The sequence below is a fragment of the Pagrus pagrus genome (genome assembly GCF_965226575.1).
Source record: "Pagrus pagrus genome assembly, chromosome: 24".
NCBI lineage: Eukaryota > Metazoa > Chordata > Actinopteri > Spariformes > Sparidae > Pagrus > Pagrus pagrus.
This window is the reverse complement of record NC_140206.1, coordinates 3,443,946-3,468,713: the sequence shown is the minus strand read 5'-3', so window position 1 is coordinate 3,468,713 and position 24,768 is coordinate 3,443,946. Positions and strand designations below refer to the sequence as shown.

Here is a 24,768-nt window from a genome sequence, read left to right as displayed (position 1 = left end):
ATACTTTATTTACATAACCAATCACGGCGCTGCAAAGGTGGAGCTTCCTCTCTCTCTCTCTCCTCTCTCTCTCTTTCTCTGCGTGTGTGTGTGTGTGTGTGTGTGTGTCAGACATGGCCGAGATGGTTGACTTCTTTAATAAATGCGAGATTCATCCTGTTAAGTGGCGTCCAGCACGAAGAATCACTCTAATAATCCCGGAATATCCCCGTTGATGTTCCTACAACACTCCTGCGGGGAGCCGCTGTGTGTCCCTCTGTAGTGACTTTACACGCACTTTATTGTACTTTACGGCTCCTTTAGTGTCATCTGAATATTCCTACCGAGGCTGCAGCTCCTCTCTGTCACTGCTGGATTACAGTGTGTGCAGACAGAGGTGCGTAATATCCCGCATTTTTTGATTTTAGAGTCATTTTCTGTTGTTTTTTTTTGGTGCGTTTTCGCTTGAAAATGACTTGTGCAAATAAGCAGAAGCAGCGAGAATGTATTTTCCCTCCAGACTGTGACTGTGTGTGTGTGGAGTTTACGCGCATTCCTTATTATGATGTACCTGCAAGCGCGCGCTCACGCTGCAGGTACATCACAGGTGATAAAACAGCAATAATTCTGCGTCACGCCGCAGATGTTTTCAGCTTATTTTTCCGCACAAAAATCAAAATATAAATTATCGCGCAGGAGCTGAGGGAACATTTTCAGTTCTGATGAATTCTTTAAAACAAGTTAAATCACAGCAGAGCAAATGGACTCACTCACGTGCAGGAAATTACGCACAAGACAGCAGAATTTCTCCTGGAAACGAGCGGAATTGTCCCAAAACACGGCACATTTTTACGCACAAAAAAAGAAAGAAAAAAAACAACATTTTTGCACTAAATGACAGCGTCCTGACAGACATTTTTTGCAGCGTAGATAAAAAGCCCAACGTCCCCAAACCTTTTGCAGTCGCAGCCAATTACAATAATGAAGAATATGTGGAGTCGCCTCCCCGCCCCGGCTCCCTGCATCCCGCCGCATCAGCCGTGCCATTTCTGCAAATTAAACGGAGTGGAAATAAGAAATAAAAGAAAAAAATCCTTACATGATTGCGGTCGGCGTGGACGCGCTCCAAGTTTCTCTCCCCCACATCCACTAACACTAACACACGACACACACACACACACACACGCGCGCACACACACTGATGCGAGGAGAAAGAGGGGGAAAAACACACACTGTCGCCTGTTTCTTTGCTCCGCGTCGAAGCCCGACATAGTTGGTTTCACTCAAAAAGAGAAGAGATGGAGGAAGAGAGAGGAGAGTGAGGGAAAGAAAAGAAGAGAGAGGGGGGGAGAAAGAGAAGGAGGAAGGGAAGGGAGGGAGGGGAGAGAAAGAGAGAGAGAGAGAGAGAGAGGAAAAAAAAAAACTTCAACCCAGAAGATGCTCACGTTTGGCTCTCCTCAATTATCCCCTCCCGTGAAGATAGGTGGCGTGCGTTTCAGGGGGCTTCTCCTCTGTGTTACACGGCAAAGAAAAGGAGGTGGAAAGAAAAAAAATGTCATTAGAAGAGGCGTAACACGTCAGTCCCTACCCAGGTTTGTTTCCTGGAGTGGGTGTAAGACATCAGTTGTAAACCTGCCCTAGCAGGAATAGCGGTCCCTCCCTCCTCCCAACTATTTCTAAGGCTTTATTTCTAAGGCTTTATTATCACCGGTGGAAAAGGATCCGCTCACCGACGCGCTCCGGTATCATCCTTTCCTCGCAACTCCTATATCCACGAGACACCTCTTTACACCCCCCCACAAAAAAAACAGGTATGTGCCTCCTTCACTTTTTTCCCATTTCTCGCATTTTTCACAAGGTTTGGACGCTAAACTTCTTTCCCCCCCGCGCCAGAGTTGGAGCTCAACTTTTTGTCTTACCTGCACAGGTGGAGATAGGTGCGTTTGTTTTCATTTTTCTTCACCCCCCGCACCTTCTTTTTTTATTCCGACTCCGCGGTGTAGAGGCGTCCTGGAAGCCGGGGGAAGTGGGCTTTTTGCGGGGCGCTTGGCGCCGCGTTCATCGCTGTATCCTTGGGAGGAGAAACAGCCGATATGCATCCCCGTTTTCTCCCCTCAGCTTGTGTTATATTAGCGTCTGTTTGTGTGCCCACAACAAACAAAACCTCTTGTCAATATTCACTTCTCCTAATAACGGTATTTGCGCTGATAAATTAGCAGGGCGAGCCGAGCGATTTGAGTCTTATCCGCTTTTGTTTTACGCGCGATTTGCGCCTTAAAGATTTTTATTTCTCGCAGTCCGGACTCATTTGGCACGTTCAGACAATTATTCCACATGTGTTATTTATTAGCTGCTGACAAGAAAGGGCTCGGGTTTTAGTTTATTAAACCTTGAAGTGCAATTTTCTCAGGCGAACCCAAGTGTTTATTGAAGTTCTCTGACTTTTAATCAGACCACAGAGTAGAGGGGGGCTCAGTCCAGGCTTGGGGCTCAGTCTCGCTGTTGCCGTCTCCAAACGCGGTGAGCTCTCTTGGATCTGACCCTAAAAATCTGACAGATATTTGATTTATTAGCCTGTTTCGCGTTCTGTGCCAACGCCGGGCTGAAGGGCGCAACAAAACAACGTGGCAGTTTTTAATTAAAATAAGTAAAATGATTTAATTCTGTTGAAAGTGGAGAAAAATACGAACCGGATTGTGAAACTTTCCTGAATGAATTAACAGTAAGTAGATTGTTTTTCCTCCTCGGCGGGATGAATTGTGGTTTTTCCTTGTAAGAGAAATTATTATTCCCTTCTTCCTCTTCTTCTTCTTCTTCCTCCTGCTGCTCACAGAGCTGAGCGCCGATCAGCTGAAAATCTAAATTAGATGGACACGGATCTCCCTCGCCGCTCCTTCTCATACTTTCACCCACGGCTCCTTTTTCCTTTTTTTAAAAAAAACAAACAATCCGTCCCTCCATCTCCAACTTACATTTGCAGTTTCTTGTCGCGCGTCCGGCGCAAGTGGACCTCCACGCTAATATTGTTGGTGCTGCTCTCTCTCTCTCTCTCCCTCCCTGTGTGTGTGTGTGTTTCCCGTCAGATATCAAGCTGAAAATCAAGGAATCGAGTCCATGCGAGCTGCCATCTGATCCCACACACACTTATCAATGAAGCAAGAGATCATGGCGGATGGCCCGAGGTGTAAGAGGCGAAAACAAGCCAACCCGAGACGGAAAAACGGTAAGAAAACCCACAAACGAAGCAGTCGAGGAGGTGGAGGGGGGGTTGTGTTTTGGATGTAAGCCCGGGTTGAAGGTTTCCACTGCGGGTTCGGGGGTGTGTGAGGGTCCGCGGCTGGTGCTGGTGCGCATTGCTGCCTTCTCCCCTCTTTTTACGCAGGGATAAAGGGACCGCTATCCGGCAGAGAAACTGTGCGTAAATGCGTCCGTGTCGCAGCCTCACACGAGCCTTTGGATTGTGTGTAAAAACACACAAAAAGAGAGAAATTAAAATGTGTGTTTATTTCGCTGAGGTTGCGGAGAGGTTAGTTGGAAACTTGTGGATGTGGGGGGGGGGGAAAGTTGTTGGTGCCGGTGGCTCGTTTTTCTCGCCGGGACAAGATCCGCCATGGGGGGACTGTGCAGCGCTCACTCAGAGCGACGCTGGCTGAGGGGCAGCACTCACGCTGCTCGGTGTAAAAGTCCAATCTTGTGACTTGAGTTGTGGTTAGCTTTTTAATCCTGGTATGCGTTAGCCGTGGTGTTTTTTTGTCTTTACATGAGGGCCTTTACATCACCTCCACATGAGGCACATTTCAGCTGATTCACCCCCCAGCAGTGAGGCTGTTTTCCGGGTGGAATAATTCACAGGGACTTGGCATGTTGGTTGTTTGCTTTAGTGCGTTTTTTTTTTTTTTTGTTTACCTCTCATGTGTCAGTTTATTACAGTGCATGCATCATATATATATAAATCGGATGACACGTCCCGATAAATGCTGGACATTAATTGGGTCTGGACTTGGAGCGCTGGAGAGATTTGTTGCTTTTCTTTCTCCATTTGACTGCACAGTTTCCCACAAGAGGCAAATCTGCAGTGACATTTCCTGGCCCCGTTATTCCTGATTATTCCATATAGGCTCCAAAAGCTGAAGCAATGTGTGTGTGTGTGTGTGTGAGAGAGAGTGTGTGTGTGTGTGTGTGTAAAACATCGAGGCTGTGATTCAGCTGCTCACATTATTTGCTCTCTCCACAACAGTTTTTTTTTAAATCTCTGCCCCCACAGGTTATTTATCTAGATCAGATTTCATTTATTGATCGCACAACCAATCGATGGCAGACAAGCATTTTGTTCCACATTAAATAGCACAGGAGCAGAACAGTGGAAGCTGGAGATCTCCAATAAATATACATATATATGTGTGTGTGTGTATATGTATATGTACATTTGCAGTTGAGGAGAATAATAGCACACATTTGGAGACATGACAGCCTGTTCAGAAGCAGCCACCTGTTTTCAGCAGGGAGAGAAACCGGTGTTGGCTTTTGTACCAAATGTAGCATTTGATAAAATAATATTAGCAAAGCAAATATAATTTTCACACCCTTAAAAACCTGACAAGAGACGGCGAGCCTTGGCAGAGTGTGTAAAGAATATTTTTACCTCGTATAAAAAAGAAAGAAACGTCTCCCAATCCAGGAGAGTGTACATTAAAAAAAAAAAAAAAAAAAGATTTAATATCTTTTATTTTTTCTACCCCTGTCTGATGAAACCCCTCCTCCCCCTCCTCCTCCTGCCTCTTCCCCACTCCTTTCCCTCCCCTCCTCACCCCCTATCCTCCCCCCTGGGAATGCAGAGGCTTATTGAGGCTTGGCCACTCTCTCCTCTCTCCTCTCTCTGTCTCCCTGCCTGTCTCTCTGTCCTCTTCCTGCCTGGCTCTGTGGAGGGATGGCAGGGCAGGGCAGAAAAAGAGAAAAGCGTGTGTGTGACGGGCCCCGGCAGGAAACTAACACAAAAAAAAAAACACACACAAAAAACGCCTCGAAATGCACCAAGAAATGCACACACACACAGAGAAAAGGCTTTTTTTTTTTCTTAATTCTGTCCTCCAGATGGACTCCAGACTCGTCCGTCTCTTAAGTAACGAATCAGATGAATATACACAAATGTGAAATGTGAACAATTAGAGCTAATTCCTCTGTTGGTGCTGGTGTGTGAGCAGAGCATGTTTTGATGTAAATTATAATTTGCGTGCCACCTGTAATTATTTTCCTTTAGTTTTTGATGCTCTCTGATTAAATTCCTCGTCCCCTCGCAGAAAGAATACCTCGAATCGTTGGGATTATTATTACTATTTTATTTATTTTTTCAATATGGAAGAGGGCATTGCAGCATTCTTGCCAATTAGTATTAATGAGGCGTTTGCTCACTAAGTTGTCTAACCAATGACATTCTCATCCAGATGACTGTTGGCCTTCAGGGTTGGAGGTGCTACAGTAGCTTCGCTCGCTCACTGCCCGGCCTGTCATGTGGTATTTAACCACAGTTCATGACTTATCCCCCTCCTCGTCCAAAGCCTTCCTGCACGCCGCTGCGAAAAGCCTCTGTCTTCCAGCTGATGCGCTCTGAAATGGCAGCAAATACTTAAAACCTGAGAAATTACATTTTTTCCCTCCCCACCCTCCCCTCTCCTCCTCCTTCCCTACTGTTACACCGCTACAAAAACCCCTTCTCCTCTCCTGGTGTGAAACTTGATCTCGGCAGCGTGAAGTGTTTGAGAGTTTTTGGCCCTCGCCAGGTGTTGCTTGTCACATCCAGCTGTGGGCGCCCAACAGAAAAAGGCGCTCGCACACCTGTCCTTTATTTTCTTATTACCCAACCGGCGCGAGCATCAAAAAAAATAAAAGACGCAGCCTGTTTAGAAAACAAACGGTTGTTGATTGTCTTGTTGTTTGATGCCGACTCTTTTGTCTGAGAAAAAAAAAAGATGAAAGAGAAGATACAGATGTTGCGTAATTTTTTTTCTTAGAGTGTTTTCTGTAAACTCGGCGTCACCCAGTTTTTGAAGGAGCTTCTTTTTTTAAATTTTCCTCGGCACCCCAGGTGACATTTCGGTGTCGGGACATACCCTCGGAAACGCTCCGATTACATAATCTGAAGAAGAAGAAGAGGCAGAAAGACGAGGCCAATCTCCTTCTCCCTCCCTCCTCTCTCTCACGCTCTTCCTCTCTCTGGCTGCTGGAGTTTGATATAATAGTCTGAATGTGGTTATCACAGATTCACGCTTAAGGTGGAGGAAAAATAGGGGGGGGGGGTAGCCTCGCTTTCAGACCCAGACAATGCCACATTTCTGCCAGTCTAAACAATTTGTCCATCTCTATTATTCCTCTGCCTTTTTTTAAAGTTGTGTTCGCAGCTCCCGCGGTAGAAAACAGGGAGGAGGGTGGTTGAGGGGGGGGGGGAGGCAGGACAAGGTGCTGCCTTTCTTCCTCTTCTTCTCTCGCCCCCCCTCCTTCCTCTTTCCTGCCTTGTCCCATCCACCAGCCTCCCTCCCTCCCTTCCCTCCCTTCCTCAAGGTAGGGGCAGCTTTCTGCCACCGTCATGAGTAAAAAAAAGGGGGTGGCGGAGGGGGGACGGAGAAGAAAAAGAGGGGAGGAGGAGGGCAGGTTTCGCAGGGCGCTCGCGGACAATTGATTGTCAGTGGTAATGTGTTTCATTTACATGTTTATACCGTCAATAGTGGCAGGGGGTTGTCCACCGCGCCATTCACTCGCTGCCATTCCCATACGGGTTGGCAATTCAGCCAAAGCGAGACACCTTCCACTCCTGATGGCTTCCTTTTTATTTATTTCTCTTTGGTAGGAAAAGAAGCAGAGAAAAGTGTTCTGCGGTGCATTCATGTTGAGGGAAATAAGGGATTATTTTGTTTAAGCAAGTGAAATAATTACTGTGAGATATTACAGGGGCCGGCAGGATGTCGCTGTGCAGCAGGGGGGCCTGTTGTGCTCAGAGTGTCGTGGTGTGCAGGACCGGCAGATAGCCGGGGATGGAGTATTTTTATAACGTCGGGCCTCGTGGTCGAATCAAAATAGACACGTTCCAATTACCCCATGTAAAACGGCTAGCAGGTTTCCCTCAACGCAGGCTAATAAGGAGGCATATTTGTCCTGTCACAACTACACATTGCACTTTGGCGTGCTGCGTGAGGCCTTATTATTTTTTCCGGAGCGTACGGTAGCTTTTTTTTTTTTTTGCATCACTCGATTTTTTCTTCTTCTTCTTCTTCGTCTTCGTCTTCCCTCTCCCTCGGCTGCAGTCGTCACGAGCTAAATATATCCATCTGCTCAAAGTGTGTGAGTCAAGTGTATATAGCCAAGCACATAAAAATGAATGGACTTCCCCCCCTCTTACAAGATCATTGTGATTTCAAGCATGGCGTCGGTGTATATAGGAGCAGGAGGATGTGTTCCCTTTGGGTAACAGTGTCATTTCTGAAAAGGGAAATATTTCTTGTCAGGAGGTGCCTGGAGTATTTACACTTATTGTAATTATTTTATTTTATTATATTGTGCGTGAGTGTGTTGAGAGAGAGAGAGACGGTGCAGATACAGTCGTCGCAGTGTGATATCTTCGGCTTTTTTCGAGCCGATATGTTATTCGACAAATCCTCTAATATGTGCTTTCCACAAGGAATTAAATCAGGAATGTAGCTCAGCAACAGCAGCTTCGCTCCCCACACACACACACACACAACAGCGACACACATGCACAGTTTTTTTCACGCTTTGATAAGGCAGATAAAAGCAAATAGCATGGCTTGTGGCTGTACACCCCCCCTCCCCCCTCCTCCAATACTCTCCAACACACACACACACACACACAAACTAATGATCATCTCAACTCCATCCTGGACACTGGACTGAAAACTTCCCTCCCCCCCCCCCAAAAAAAATCTCCCAAAAAACATTTTTGACACATTTCCTCCTTTTTTTTTAATTCTTCCTTTTTTTTTTATTCCTCGCTCTTCCTCCGTCGACCGCCCTGCTTGTGTGAAGATATTTTTCGCCTGGCGGCCAGAGAACACACACTTGCAGAGGCACCGCGAGCCCGGACCCCTGACACCGCGGGTCTTAGGAATGCCTTAGGTACGATTTCACTTTCGCTCACATCAATGCTGACCTGAATGCCTTTCATATCTGATCCGCCGTGTCTCTCCTGGTAAACATCCCCCGGGGGGAGAACAAAGAAAGGAGCTCCTCTTCTTCTTCTTCTTCCCTCTTAATCACAATTCAGCCCCCTTTCGCCGCCAGCAGCAGGGCTACACATTTGCATTCAGCATCAGAAAAAGGGCCTGAGATGAAAAGGGGGGCGAGGAAAGAGAAAAAAAAAAAAAAAAAAAAAGGAGAGCGAGAGAGGAGAGGAGGAGAAAAAAAAGAAGAAGAAGAGGAAGGGAAAAAAATAGGGAAAGGGTGGTGGTGGTGGTGGGTGGGTGGTGGAGAGAAATAACTAGGGTGTTTGTGGTTGTTTGTTGGTCGTCCCCTGGTTACAAGCCTTTTATAGCCCTCCCTACTCTAGCAGGGACCCAGGCCCCTCCTGACAGACAGATAGTGTTACGAGATGGCATGCCCACACTATTCGTGGCGACTCACACTTAAGAAGAAGAAGAAGAAGAGGAGAAAAAAATCCTCGCTGCGACCGACTGGATTGTGTCGAGAGAGGAGTTTGGGAGCAGGTGTCTTCGCGACGCGCTCCGAAAAACTTCTTCGAAAAAAATGTAAAAACGTCGGCGCACTTTCCCCCGAATTCCTTTAATGCACCACGATGATTTTTGTAAACACACACAATACGGGTTTTACGTGTTATCAGAGTGATTAGCAGGATATCTTTATCATCTGATTCCCACGATGGATGTATGCAAATCTTAAGCAAAGATGGGGAGATGGAGGAGGGGAGGTGTGGGTGGGGGGGTACCTCATGTGATATGGATTCCAGTTTTCTTTCTTCCCCTTTCTCTTTTCTTTTCCTCACCCAGAACTTTTTTTTTTTTCTCCTTTTTGGTTAAGAAGAAGGATTATCGGTACACCTTCCCTCCCTCCTCCTCCTGGCCAAGCTGCGCAAGGATTTAGGCAGATTTACTTCAGCAAACACCTTTGGACACTGGGGGGAAAGTAGGAGTCTGTTTGCAAAAGGGGCCTTTTGTTCCGAGAGGTTCTGGATAATGCCTTACCAGGCAGCCATGATATTAACCCGTGCTTTGGAGGAATCGGGGTTGAGGTGGCGGTTGCAGGAGGAGGGAGGGGGGGGGGTTAACTCTTTGTATGACAACTCTTTGCTGTCCGTGGCCATCCATCCCTCCTTTGTAGAAAAAAAATCTCTCTAAGCTGCCTCGCTTGTGCTTGTTTTGGTAAAAAAAAAAAAAAAGAAAGAAAGAAAATTCCTGTGATTTTTCTGATGGGACCGCTCGGTTTTTTGGAAAAGCTGCAGAAGTTACAGTGTATTTAGGGGTGATGCACACTCACACACACAAACACACACACAAAACACACACACACACATACACAGAGAGAACTGCCACTGCCAAGAACGATGAAAGCGAGAGCGGTGGCTGGGATCCGTTGCCTGACTAACACCGAGGCATGAATCAGCCAATAGTGAGCCAACTCTGCCCCTGTGACTTCCCTTTATGTTTAAACGGCAATAATGATGCATCGTCCAAAACAATGTGGTGACACAGGCGGCGACGACGTGGCATTCCCCGCGTGCTTTTGGCCTTAATCTTTTTATTTTTTTTTTGCATTTTGTTTATGCATCGTGGAAAAAAAAGAAGGAGAAGGCAGCCGAACATGTAAACCAGTGCTGAAGTTTTTTTTTTTCCTGCATGGCAGCTGAACTGTTGCTGAACTCCTTCTTCTTCCCCCAGAAGGAATTGCCTCAGAAAAAAAAAAAAAAATCAGGCTTTTGCTCGCCTTTTAGCCACTTGAAACTATAGCGAGTGCTCGGCTGTATCCACTCGAGATGTTAAAAGTTAAATTACGCCCTGATGAGTTTCAGTGTTCGGGCCTGCTGCTGCTGATTGTCTGGAGGTGGACGAGTCAGGACGGTGTGAAAGAGGCAGGGATGGAGAGTGATGGAGCAAAGGTGACAGACTTAAAGGTGGCGGCGGCGTTCTGCCTGTCGAGCCCTGACCCGCCTCCCTCCATCCATCCCTTGTTTTTTCTCAGGATTTGACAGGTCGCATCAGCTCCCCCCCTCTTTTTTTACGCCTGCTCTGCGACACGCCAGTCTAAGTAAAGTTGCGACGCAGTCAGATGTCTTTCTCCTGCTTCCCTGACTTTATTTCATGCCTTCTTGCTTGTTTTCTCCTTTTTTTCCCCCTCCTCCCCTCTCATCCTCTTGTTTTCTCCTTTCACTCTCTGCGATTTTGACAAAAAAAAAAAAGAAAGGCAAACACAGAAATTGAAACTTCAGTGGTCCGGCAAATAATTGCATGCATTTTGGACTTTTTCATTTTACGTGTGTACACTCTTTACCCCTAAGCCGACATGTTTTATGCATTGCGTAGGAGGGGGAATGCATTTTTGAAATATCATGCCTCATTTGAGTCTTTCTCGAGTGAAAATGCAAAGTCTTTATTTGGCCCATCCGTTCCGTCTCGTCCTGCTGTTTGCACTTATTCAGTTGCTGCGCCGCAGTCTCGCCTGTGATTTTTCGACATTTTTCCACGCGTTCGACTTTTCTTTTTTTTTTTTTTTTCTCTCTCCCGTTTGCGAGGGAGTCTGGGCGCGACAGACGACAGGTTGCTGAGCAGGTGTAAACTAACATTCGGATTTCATAATCAAATGGCAGGGGGGCGAGAAACAACTTTAAAAACACCTTCGGCTGCCGAAACAATGGTATATGTGTGCATGTGCATCCTTCGTCTGGATGGCAACTGCTCCACCGAATGAAATGCAGCTTTTAATATCAGTTTAATCCACGTATACCTTTCAGATTTACACTTTCTGGAATGATATTTTGCTGATTTTACTGTGTTTACTTCAGGTTATTTGATGAGTGTAAAGCCTCCCGCTGTTTTCCTGTAGATATCGCTCGTGTTTGGTCGTGTTCGGCACAGGTCGGGTCAAATGTTTTGCCTTTAACAAACTGGATTGTGTCGTAATAGAGCAACAGAAGAAGCAGATATAGATTAAATCAAAAGGAGGCTCGCATCACAGCTGGTTGGTGCTTGTGTGTGAATGCAGTCCTGCTCCGTGTGTGTGTGTGTGTGTGTGTGTTATCGCTGCTGTCAAGCGTAAAACAGGCCACAGCTTCATGACGTTTCCAAAGAAGAAGGAGCAAAAAAAAAAAAAAGTAATCACCTCAATCGCCCATTAAAATGATTTTTCCCCCTCCATCTTCCCCCTCTGTGCGGCAGCTGCTTCAGAGATGACACCTTTGTGCAAACAAGTGTTGAAAGCAGCCTCCAGTTTTTCTGCTCTGATGTCGGCACCGCTGATCTGCAAGCGCCGCTCGCTGCCACATGTGCACACACACGCGTTTAGGGGAAACGCTCACACACACGCACGCACACACACACACGTGCACGCTCTTTGATGTATGTTTGATTGTCGGGTGGAAGAGCTCTTCTGGCAAGGTCACGGCCGCGTGGAACAATCAATAACAGATCACCAGATTAAGGCACGGTGACATCTGGAAATCTAGGCCCTCTTTCCACATACGACTCCACGCGTCTCGCAGCACACCGTGCTACCTTTAATTCAGGATAATAGAACATGCTATTTGATCAGGGCTCGCTTTCTTACTTTGGTTCATTATTCAGGAGGCGTCCCGCTTCCCCTCGCCACCTAAGTGCACCCCTCTCGCTACCTCTTTCTTTCTTTCTTTTTTTTTAATTTAACGAGGACTTGTCTGCTTTCGTTTGTGCTCCGGTTTCCCCACCGTCTCGCGTGGAAGTAAATTCAGATGTGTTATCTCAATTTAATTGCAGCCGATTGCCGAGCGAGATTAGGACGAAAATTAGGTCATTTTGCGGTTGCACAAATTTCACTCACTTCCACGCTTTTCATCTCGCCGTTGATCAAGCACCTTCTTAAGCGGAGGTTGCAGGGAAAAGAAGAGGAAATGGTCAGAAATTACGCTCCGGTCCTCTTGTTATTCAAACATACATTTAACCTTTGGCAAGAGTGAGTCAAGGAGAGCTGAAACATGGAAGGAGGAGGAGGTGGAGGAGGAGGGGGGGGAGCGCATCTTCCCCGTTAAATGTCATCTGTGGTGCAGTCAGTGGACATGTGTAGCAAAGTCGACCCTGTTAAAAACTCTGAGAGGTGAATTCACGTGTTAATGAGTTGTGACTGGAGAGGGAGCCCCCTCTCGTGTCCCGCCGCTGTCAAACGCGAATGTCAAACAAACACCTCCTCAGGTAGCGGGGGGATAATCACACCGACAGGCCTGTCCTCAGCCTTTCTGACACGCAGGACAAACAGGGGCTGAGGCTGCAGCACGGAGGAGCTTTTCCGTGGTTTCAGGGCTGCAGCTCGGCTCTGGGTTTTGGGGCAAGGTGGTCAAGCAGGAGGTCAGGGATTTACGGGGGAAGTGTGTTTAATACGTGACAGTAAATTAAACACTGGGAGGTTTTGAGTCTTGACAGGGCCGAGCTCTTTGGGGTTGCGGTTGTAGCTTTGGTTTGGGTGACAAAGCAAGAATCTAGGATTTGGTTTGGACGAGGCACCGGAGCAGAATTTCAGGGATGGATGCTTTGTGATTATTTTCATTATCGACTTCTTAAAGTCATGATGAAGTGATAAAACTGAGGTTTGAGCGGTTGTGGTTATAATTTGATATTGACGCCTCAGTTTTTTGGCTCAGAGGCGACTGATTGACGACTGAATCTGAAGCTGGCTGCAGAGGGCTGGATGGGTATTTCCTGACCTAGAAACCTTGTGGGAGATTGGGTCAGATATGGAGACTGGAGCTCAGATTAGGCCTTGTGACTCAGCCTGATCTTTAGTTTAGGTCAAGGCTTTATGACTCGAGGGCCTGAGGTTGTTTTTTGGTTTAAATGTTTTGTACATTCTGAGTGGTTTCGCCTGTGGGGATTGGTTTTGAAGTCAAGGATGCGACTCTGCTTCTTTCTGTCTTTTTCTTTCCTGCACTGCTGTATTTTTAAAAACTTGCAGAATTGGTTCTGTTGCACCGTGAAGTCATTAGTTAGACGCCTTAAATGTGAATAACGAGTAGGAGATCTTGTCGAGTTTAGCCAGAAGTCCGTTTTAGGAAAACAGTGAAGTTCATTCTCGGACCTTTTCTGCCTTCAAACTTTGCCTTCCGTCTGGGCGTCCAGTGCATTTCCCCCCCCACCTCTGCTTTCATCTGTCCCACCAGCCAGCCAGTCAGTCAGTCATCTAACCAGTCAGCCCACTCTAATTACTTCTCCCCCACCCAAGGGAAGCTACTTCCTTATCGCCCGGCCGTCTTGCTACAGCATTCCTGAGATAAATTCCCCACCACTTTGTTATTCTTACTACTTAGGGGTATTGGAATTAGCATGTCCATCAAAGCGGACCTTGTACTCTGCCTTTTTTCTCACACCCCCCCCCCTCACGACCTTATCAGTGGTCATACATTACAGCCGGGCACGGGGCGTGCCCACGGGCTGCAGAGGTGAATAACGGACAGAGGTATCGAGCCGTGTGTCGGACATCAAAGACTGAGGGATGACGGAGCGATGCAAATGTGGCGCTCGTGGCGCTTCTGCTGCAGCCTGGCCTTTTGGAGGCGCAGGTACTTGAGGGCTGCGTGGTTAAAGGATTCGTCAGATTGCACTCTGCGGCCCAGGTAGCTGCAGCGCATGTGTCCTTTCATATCCTGTGTTTGTATTCGCGGGGAAAAACGGTGCATTAAAGAGCTCCCCGCGTTGCCAAAAAGCTGTCATTTTACACACCGAGTGAGCCTCGCAACCTTTTAGCCCCTTCATACCTGTTTAAACCTCCACTCGGCAATTTCAAACACGCACAAGCATCCCTGGGTAAATAATCAGAGCTCCATTCATCCCTGCAAACCCCACTTTTTTTTTGTGCAGATGTGCGGGTTTGATGGAGCTTCCTTCCTTCCTTCCTTCCTTCCGCTCCTCGCCGTATGTTTCCCAACATGGTTTATACCTCAACAGCAAGCAGACGCCGCCTTATAAACTGGCAATCACAGTATCCCTAATGTTATTACTTTTCATAATTAGTTACAGCAACACTCATTCCACGACTGGCGGAAAGGAGTATTCCTTAGTAATTAAGGTAATGAAATATTCATTTATGCTACCTTTTCAGCAGTCTCACAAATGAGCCAGCCATGCTTAATGTCCGCCCTGCCTCTGATTTTATTATGATGGCAGACTGGCACATCTGCAATTAGTACTCGCACTGACAGTTAGCGTTTTTTGCGCGGGGCGGTAAGCAGAGGGAGGCGAGGTGAAGCGGCGGAGGGGTGGGTGCACCCTGGTGTGATAACACGCCCCCTCCGCCACCTCCCCAGACCCCACCCTCCTCCTCTGGCAGCCTACTCCACTAACCTTTTTTTTTTGCTTTTTTTTTTTTACCTTTATCACCCACCGTCTCCTCCCCGACGGAGAGGTTACCTTTTCCCAGCGGTGCGAAATCGACTTGACATAACTGTTCATCAGTTTCAGTCCCCCTTCCCTCCCTCCCTCCCTCACTCACTCCCTCCCTCACTCACTCCCTCCCTGCGACTCCCCACCCTCACCCCGAGGTAGTTTGCATCAAATCAGGCCCAGTCAAGCTTCAAGTGGAAATTGGCAGGCCAGAACCTGACAGTGGAGGAGGGATAAAAGAGGGGAGGGAGAGCTGAGAGCAGGCAGATCGCACCAGTGGAAGCCTGAACTACATCCAAGATGGTGATCGTAGGGTCAAGTTTTGGGGTTAAGTGCTAATAAGTCAGTTTTAAATCAAGGCTAATTGAGCTAAAGACGACGCTGTTTGCTTTTATGACTGAATTACACGAGTGTAGTTTGGATTTCTTGTCCATTTTTTTTGCAATTCAGTGGCCACAAATCCCCACATTTCCCTTAAATACTCCGCCGTGTGACTTTTATTATGAAAATCTCCATGAATATTAATCACCGGCGTTTTATTTTGAAGTTTGCATCATATTTTTTGAGGGCCTTTCAATTTTTTAAGAGGGACGCGCTGAACATTTTTTGAAAATGGCTGACACTTGCAAATAATCACACATGTTCGCCAGGCAAGTGCACATCTGCACACACACACACACACACACACACACACATAATGACACATGTCTGCACGCACACATCCAGATCTGCATATTTGGACACATACTCAGACACACACACACACACGCATAACCCTACTATATATATATCACACGCAGATGTACACAGGCGGCACACACACTCACACACACACTCACGCACACACACACACACTCACACACACACACACACACTCACGCACACACACATGCTAATTGGCAGGCAGACAGGTCGCAGCAGACGCAGATGTGCCGTTTTTCGTTCGTTTTTTTTTTTTTTTTTCCGAGGCTCACCGTGGCCCTCGGAGGGAAGCAGATAAGGACTTTGTGATGAAACTTTTAGTGAATCTCGCTGCTCCAGTTCTGTCGCCGCCACGTCACGAAGCTCAAAACGCCGCCGATCCTCCCCCCGCCGCCCCTCACAGCTGCTATATATTCTTGTTAAGTGGGAGAGCGTGAGGATTATCGTGTTTTTATTCATTTCTCTCTCCCTCCTGACCGTCCACATGCACATGTTCCAACTGTTTTTGCCCCTTTGACGCTTTTTCACTTCACTTTCGCACCTTTTTCTCTCTTTTAACTTCTCTTTCTCTGCCTCCACCCTCTTCATACCTCCTGGCACTTTTCTTTGCCACCTTCTCCCTTTTTCCCTCCTTCTGTCTTAATCTTTCTCTTCCCTCCCACCTTTCTCCCCACCCCTCATATTTTCCTCCCTCCCCTCCCCTCTCCTCACTCCCCGCCTGTCCTGAGCTTTGCATGTGCTCTGATGGGCTGATGGCCGTTTTCGACAGGGCAGCATTGAGGTAAAACGGTGTGACGGCAGAGTTTTGTTAAGCCGAGAACAAAGGCTCAGAGATGCCGGGCCAAGCCATTGTCCCGCGCCCGTATTGGCCTTGCCACAGTTTTGCAGGATTTAATGCTCTGTTTACCTCCAGCCAATCGCCACTAATATTCAAAGAGGGGGCTTCTTCCTTTTAGACGCACCTCAGGATGATTTAAGATAGACCCATAAAAAGATGGCAGCTTTGACAAAGAGCAGAAATTCTGACTTTGTAGGCCAGAATCTTTGAGATATAATGTCAACAGAGGCCTGAAGTGTGTTATCGTAGGTTTATTTTAATTATACAACATCTTTTTTTATCAAATTTGAATGTGCAAACTGCAAAACCTTCAGTAAAACCTCCTCTAACACACTCATGTTAAAGATGACCGCACCAATTTTAGCCTGCGAAGCCTCCTCGCTAAGTGTGTGTCACTGTGACCGGGAGAGAGATATGAAGCAAAGAGTGTGTGTGTGTGTGTGTGTGTGTGTGTGTGAGAGAGAGAGAGAGAGCGAGTGTGTGTGTCTGGTCCGTTGGAGTTCCCCTGCATGGTCTTTGGGCAAACTGAAAGCAGCGCTCAGTGGGATTAGAGAATGAGTGTTGCTGGGGGTGGCTGAGGGCGGAGGACACAGCACAGGAGGATTCTGGGAGTTTTTTTTTTTTTTTTATCTGGCCCTATAGCAGGAACTTTGCAGGGATCACTATAGGTCTTCTATAGAGGAAAACACTGTTTCTAAACCAGTGCATCCTGAACAATCCTGAGAGAGCAACGCTTGAAATAAAACCAAAAAAACAACCAACGAACATTTAGACTTTCGTTTGGCCTCGATATTCCCAGTCCGTCCGACGTGTTTCCAAGTTGAACGTTACGAATGAACTTTTATTTGAAGGAAATTCTGCTGAACGTCAGTTTCAACGACCGCGCTCAATCTCCAAATTAACAGGCTCGCGCTCCGAGTAAAACTTCCCGACTCGAAGCTAACGTAAGCTTTTTTTTTTTGTGCGGCAAACGGCGTCTTCCATTAACAGCCGAAGAAGCGGGGCGTGTGTTTTTGTTTTTTTTACTGCGACAGTCACTCTGACATTAACATAAAAGCGAAGTTTCAGAGAACAAGGGGCAATAAACGCGGTCGAAAGCGCCGTCATCGAACCCAATGATATTTTCACGAGCACATAAAGATTATGAGTCCATTCCAGTAGCACCCATCTGTGCTTTCATTTGCGACTATATGCTCAGTAGTTAAAGGGGAAGGCTGAGGAAAGTGAAGGGGGGGGGGTGACTTTCATTTGGTTAAATAGTTTGTTAAGGTCAAAAGAGAAGAGTGTAATCCCCCCCCTCCGGATGATTGACAGGCGAGGAGGTTGGCGGCAGTTGTTTTTGGGGAGGGGGGGAAGCAAATAAGACACTTGCTGACAAATCCTCTCCGTGCTGCTCCGGCGATTAACGGGTTAACTAAATGAAACAATTTGTCAACACACAAACTCAGTGTTTCCAAACCCTTCCTTCTCTTTCTGCTGCTGCTTTTTTTTTTTTTTTTTTCTTGCAAAACAATTACAAAATTACAGTAGATAAAAATTGAACGGCGCCAGTATTTATGCAATCAACATAACGAAGAAACAAAACAATTTAATGTGGAAAAATCATCATTCATCTGCATTATAATTGCTTCTCTTTCACATCTACGGGGATGGTTAATTAAAATTGTGATTAAATGCGCCTGCACTGCCTAAGATGTCTTCCCCCTAAACAGGTGCTACAGAATTTAAAAGTAAAGAGAAAAAGCTAATTAGCATTGGAAATTGAGAAATTGCCTGCAAGAATCAGTGTTAATTTCAGTCACTGATGAGGTAATTTATAAAGGGGGAGCGCCGAGGAGTCTGTGCAACACGAGAGATTGCAACACCGACTCCCCCGCCTCCCCCCCAACCCCTCCACATCCATCCCTGCTTTCCCAGCGTGCAGGTGAAGCTGTTTGGAAAATATTGGAGCTGTTTGCTATTCCGTCTTCGTTAGCGTCGGAGTTCATCTGTGGCCTAGAATAAACACCCAAGACTTATTAATGATATGTAAGGGCATTACACTACACATCAGCACACACACCTTTCCCTTAGTGGAGATAACAAAAAAAAACAGGCAGGAAAAGTGCCAAGACGAGGAATAAGGAAATGCACGAGGAAGCAGAGGTTTATCCAGGTGGTAAAATAAACAGTCGGGTCCAAAAGACTGGGACCAGATCGTCTCATAAAGCTGGAAATAATCAGAAGATTCAGAAAGTCAGTGTCAGAAGTTTTTAGGGCATCAAATCATGTCTAAACTAAAGGTTTCTAAGAGGCAGTGTAGGAGCTCGAACACGCTTTTTGGAAACTTCATCCAAAGCACGATCCGGCAAACCCAAAGTGACCACACCCTGAGGGGGTCAATACATTGAGATTAAAAGAAACTTAATCACAGATACAGGATTTGTGAAATAAAGAAAACAAAGTACTGTCAAATCATGCTGGAACAACATCGGGTTTTGTAGAAACTTGTGGAGTCCATGCCGGCTCAATTACATGCTATCATTAAAGCAAAAGGGAGATTTTATTCAAAGATGCAACTTTTTACTCAAACCAATAAGCTGATATTATCATTTGTAATGAAAAAAATTGTATTACACTCAGAAACAAGTCGTATTTCTGCACCAGTGGTCCGTACCGTACATCCCCACATCTGCTGCTGCCACACATCTGTGAAAGAGAAAAGATACTTCCTCATCGACAACCTTTAAGTTTTTAATCGTCGCTTTCAGGGGTAGCTGTAATGTCTTCAATACAAGTTAGGGAAAACACAACATCAAAAATTGCGGTGGTTTTTCCTATTGGACGCCACCGCTGCTGCTCAGGATGTTGGCCGTCGTCCCCTGTCCCGCTTCAGAGTTTCCAGAAACCCCACAGATACTGCTGATCTCCAGCTCCCCCCTAGTAATTACCTGTCATTGTCCATCATTACAGTTGGCCTCGGAGAAATGTCAGGGCCTGGGACGAGCCAAACTGTTCCATCATGTTCAGAACTTGGCCACAACCGGGTCGCAAACTCTCTCTGCATTCCCCGTTATCTTGTCTATCTGGAAATATGAGTTTACGAGCGTCTGGCGATGCTTCTCTGGTGACAAAAACTCAAAAAGTTCATTTGATGGTTGACCTGATTTGTCACTACAGTTGATTTTGGAAGAACTTAAGTGGAGACGACACCGACAGCCGAAGTTCTCACAGAAAATTGGTGCTCCTGATCCACAGGGGGGGTTCTGGACAGGTGGGAGAACGGGTTGAGCTAGCAGGCCGTAGGTCATTAGGCTTCCACGGCGGTGAAGCTTCAGGCAGCACGAGGCTTAAAAAAAAAAGGGGGAAAGCCAATTTGCTGAGACATACTCTGTCGACCTTTCATCATAACTGGGGCCTTTTTCTTTTAGATTAAGTCCAGTGAGCAGGACTCAGCTGCCTGTCAGCCCCTTAAGCCCAACCCCCACCTCCTCCTCCACCTCCTCCTCCTCTTCACTTTTTAACAATCGCTCTCACTCAGCCTCAAAGCTCCACCAACTTTCTACGGCTGCTATGTGACAAATCGTCTACTTTACGCCCCTCCTGCCCCCCTCCGATTCTGACATCCAAGCTGCTTGTTGCTGAATTCTCTCATCCCCAAAAACTTGAGGTGTTTCGGGTTGTTTTACAAAGACAAGCACAGTTCACATGCAGCAGAGGAGTAGGGTTCGGGTTAGGACTGCAACCGTTGTTGATGTGTTGGTCGATAAAATGCCCAAGATGACGTCCTCAAACGATATTCAGTTTTCTGTCATAGAGTCCTAAAACTTCGTCCCAGAAATGAAGGGTCAGGTGAGGATATCAAACCCAGCCTCCTCCGTGGATTTGAAAACAAAGCAAACAGGTTTTACGTTTGACGCTAACTGCACCGGACTTAACTCAACACACAATAACTTCATGAACTCCAACGACCTGTCAGTGGGTCAGCCGTTATGAACTCCTGCTGCCGAGCCAAACATTGTTCAAACCCACGAGAAAGAGTCCAAGGATACCAAATATGTCAGGGTGGATTTTTGGGGGAGATGTGTCGAGTTGTACGGTGAAGTCTTGGATCGTGCTTTATTGATAATACAGAATATATATGAAAACTGGGGTTACACTCGTTCGTGCCGCCAAACAAGCCCTGAGAACATAAAGGAATGTATCTGAACTCTTTCCCTCACAGCAGAGCTCCTTCATGATTATTTTATTTTATGATTTCTCCCCCTCCTCTCTCCTCTCTCCCCTACATCCTTCCCCCTTCGTCCTCCTCTCCTCTCTCCTCCGCCCGAGTCACTCGGCTGAACAGGTCAGGCAGTAAGTGACAAGGTATTTCGTCGTTTTGTGAACCTTTGCCAGACTGATTGTTCGGTGCAAGTGTAGTGTAACTGAGCCGCTTGTAGCTCGCCGGAGTGTGGAAAATAAGATCGAGGACTGATTTTTTTTCTTCTCCTCTCCCTCCTCCCTCCTCCCTCCCTCCCTCCCTCCCTCTCTGTCTCTCACTTGGTTTTACAACAATGTGAGATAGTAAAATAGATATCCACTGGCTCGGCGAGGGGCTCCTGTGCGCCGCCGTTGCTGTCGCTCTTCATACATTTCCGTTCCACCTGACAGCCCGCTGCATTGCTCCAACATTTACACTCGCACCAGTTTGACCCGTGACCACTTGTATGCTATTACCGCTGAGGCTCGAGCAGCACCGACTCCTCCTGTGTTCACCCGGGTTATGAATGTGAAACCATCCCCGCGCTGCCAGCACCGGTCGGGGGAACCTCTTGTCGACACGTTTCTGCACCAGTGACACCGAGACAAATTCTAGTTCTGTTTCTGGTTAACCGACTGGTGATTCTGGGCCTTTTTTATAGACTCACGTGAGCGCAGGCTGAGAGTATCTATGTCTCGTCTCAAGTGTTTTTCCTAAAGTTAAATTGTTTTTGATTTCATTGCGCTGCAGCGCAGATTCTCCGGTCCGGAAACAGTTTAAAGTTTTAAAAATTTCCTCCTTGTTTTAAGGCAATTGTGCAATTTTTAGGACTCATTTATGAACAGAAATGACTTCAGCAGATGGAAACGTTTTATTAACTCGCTCTTTTCTCAGTATTTTCCAGTAATTCTCAGACTTTCAGATGAGATTTAAATCTGAATATAACATTATGTCACTTAGTTTTGAAATTTGCTTGTAATTTGATGTTTTTGTCTTCACATTTTGCGCTCAGAATAGTTCCTCTAGCCTTGAAGTTGATGTTTTACAGACGTGTCCCTTGTATCAAGTAAATGATCATCCTTTGAAAGCACTAGATTATCCATTTATACTAATCTAAATTTCAGATTATAACACTCTCTTGGATCTTCAGTTTTTTGCAGTGTCCAGCTTGTTAATGTGAATATTTGTCTGGTTTCTCTCCTCCTCTGTGACGGCAAACAAGATATCTGAAGACGTCATCTTGTAGCTTTTGGAAAACACTGATTGACTTTTTTTTTTAGCATTTTGTGACATTTTATAGAGCAAAAAAAATCGAGAATCAAGGAAATAACCAGCGGATTAATAGAAAATGAAAATAATTGTTAGTTACAGCCCTAATTTTTAGGTTTCTAACTTTATTCCCATGAAAAAACAACTAAGAAAGTTTTTAAAAAGTATTTTCTAAAATGTGGATACCTGCTTTATTCTGTCATGTTTTTAAGTTTCTGGTGATTTTTGTGCAGAAGAGTTAGTGTTGTTTCAGGTTTATAAACCATCTTGTGTGTCGTCCTGCGTTGTTTATTACTTAAGGCACAGTTTGGAGACGAGGCTGTATTTGTCAGAGAAATTGATCCTTTAGCTTGTCTCTGTTTTTGTGATTTAAGAGGTAGAAAGGATCTAAAATCTTGTGCGGATGCTTGTGGAGGCTTTTAACAGGGATCTCATGTGATGTTTGTGTGGATGTAGCGGTGGCAGGGTCGCACTTTAAAAGGGGATTTCTACAAGTTCAGGAGAGAAACAGAGGAAAGACCTCCCTAAAGCTCCTCCGGGAGAGACTCGTACGACGACACCGAGGGGAAACAATCGCTAATATTAGGAGGAGGACGAGGAGGAGGAGGAGGAGGGAGAAGTCACACACACAAACAAAAGAGAGAAAAAAAAAAAAACCTTCAGTTTGTTTATGTGCACATAATGCGAGTCTGTGCGCCCGGTGAAGCGCCGCAAATGGGAGAAGTATGCGTGGGTTTCTCAGGTAACAGGATTACGTGGGCACATAATTGATCCATTTGGGGGAAAAATGACAGGGCTCTAAAGAGGCCTCGGCTTTGGAAATGGAGTTTATGAAACAGGCATTCGTAAATTCAAAGGAATCAATATGTCAATTTTATTACATCTCCGGGCCAGATGGGCATTAAAGGCACAGCTCATCCCTCTGCCTCTCAACCTCTCGCTCTCTCTCTGCTCTGTCAGCTCGTGCCAGAGGTCTCTCTGTCACTGTCGTACTCCCTCTCGCTTTTTTCTGCGTTTTTCTCTCTCTGTCTGTGAACGTTTGCGCCTCCCTCCACCCCTCTCTGCTTCCTCCTCTCCCTGACTGCGTTAGACTCCATCCACACTGAGTCACCTGAGTATAATCTGCACGTAAAACGACCCGAAAACAAACGACTGCAGCTGAAGATCGTCGTGTCGATTGTTGATTTGAGTCGAAACGTATCCACATTTTAGGAAATGCATGGAAAAAGTTGATAAATCATCAGAATTAGGTTAAAATCTTAACAATCAGGGCTGCAGCTAAAGGCTATTTGTATAAATGATTAGTTATCACCTGAGAAAATGTAAAAAAAAAAGCAGAAAAGCGTCGATGTGTGTTTCCTGAAGCCCGGGACGACGTCCTCGTGTCTCAATAGTCACATTTAGAGAGTTTTGACTTTTCTTCTTTAAAAATAATAATTGATCATCGCAGCAGTTAACAGTTTCCTAACTTTGCTGCCACGCAGATCCAAACCAGGCTCACGTCATTAACAGTTTTCGCTGAAACATGAGGTCAGCGCTCCAACATTCAGCCAATCTGGAGACAGTTTTCATAAAAGCCGTCGTCTCGCTTCCTCCTCTCCTCCTTCCTTTCCTTTTTCTCTCCCTATCTACAAATGTATTTCTGACAACCTCCCCCCTCCTCCCCTCTTATCTCTCTGTCTCTTCCTCCCTAATTCCTCGTCTCCCCTCCTTCCTCTCTCTCTCTCTCTCTCTCGCTATCTTCTCCTATGATGTGTACATTATCAAGGTCTCTGTTAGTGAGTCAAAGGTCCTCAGTGGCCATTTTGTGGCCGAGATTTTTCGCTCGGTGTGTGTTTCCATCCATGCGTGTGCACGTGGAGGAGGAAGCTGTGTGTGTGTGTGTGTGTGTGTGGTATCAAATATCCCTGTCCGGGCAAATGCATCAGCTGAAATATGTTTGTCAATGCGGCTGTTGACTCAACACTATTATTCTTAAGAAGAAGCCGTTTACAACGGGCGGCGAGCACAATAAACTGTTTCAAAGCTCGGCCAATAATCGAGCTTTAAAAAGGCGAGAACGGGGAGAGAGAGAGTGGGTGGTGGTGGTGGTGGTGAGGGGGGGCAGATTAAGCATTCTGCATTTCCCTCGCTAAAATATTCACGTTTCATTTAAATACAACGGCATCCCAGGCAAGATTTAATTACCATCCAGAGCTATAATGCAAATGAATAATGCAGCAAAGACTGATGCAAACGGATAGAAATATAAGACTGCAGCGCCGAGGTACGTCCAGGGGAGCGAGAGGGAGGAAGAGGGGAGAAGGGGTAAAGGTTAAAAAATACTTACTGGTGCTCAGTTAGAGAGAGAGAGAGATGGACAGGAAGGAGGAGAGAGGAGGAAGAGGAGGAGGAAGTAGAGGAGGGAGGGCGGCGGCACAATTACGAGGCCCGGCTTCCCGAACGTTTGCCAGGATTTTCCCCTTCTCCCATTCCAGTAGTTCATTTTTTGGAGTAAGTAAATAATAAGAAGTTGGTGATGCTTGCATTTTTAATTCCACCCCCTCCCCTCGCCGCACTTTTTTCTTTTTTTTTTGTGTTCAGTTCACTGACTGACATCTGCTATCAATGCTAAGCAGGTGTTCCCGTGCAAACAGACGTGCCCCTGTTTGTGTTTCGCCATCCCCGCCACCGTGCACCCAAATGAGCAACGTGATTAAGAATCCTGTAAATTTTTGAAAGGAAACGGATGGCTGCCCGGCTAGAACGTAATTACACCGCCGCCGACATCCGCAGCTCACCGCTGCAGCAGCCAGAGCCAAAGCAACAGCAGAGAATTAATAATATATAATGGCATCTTTCCTTGTAATTCATAAATGAAATAAAATGAAGGAGGAGTAACCGCTGATAAGTTTTTTTTTCTTCTTTCTTTCCCCCTCTCTCTCTCTCTCTGGGGGGGTGCAGGGGGGGTTACAGCAGCAGTGGCAATTTTCAGAAATTGAGTCGAGACGATCATCTTCCACGATGCGTTAACTCGACTCGGGGTGTGTTAGGGGAGCAGCGAAGACCGATTTCTTTCTTTTACTTTCTCCTGCTCCTTTTTAGCTCATTTATTTACTAAATGAGGCCTCGGCGTATGTTCCCCTCACTCTTTCACTCTCCCTGTTTTGTCATTATCCGCGTTCACTTCTTGCCGTATG

General features: G+C 46.2%; 1 protein-coding gene across 3 annotated transcripts in view; it reads left to right on the top strand.

Annotated features, from left to right (window-relative positions):
• Nucleotides 1-1,387: 1,387 nt before the first annotated feature.
• The window catches only part of zeb2b (zinc finger E-box binding homeobox 2b), a 90,796-nt gene continuing 67,415 nt past the window's right edge, over nt 1,388-24,768 (top strand). For 2 of the 3 annotated variants that reach the window (XM_084346989.1, XM_084346990.1), the window contains exons 1-2: nt 1,389-1,790; nt 3,063-3,202. In XM_084346989.1, coding sequence (XP_084203115.1) covers nt 3,130-3,202 — 73 coding nt within the window. In that variant the 5' untranslated portion in view covers nt 1,389-1,790; nt 3,063-3,129. Of the gene's footprint in view, nt 1,791-3,062; nt 3,203-24,768 lie in introns of all 3 variants that reach the window. The other variant, XM_084346988.1, reaches the window with a different exon arrangement.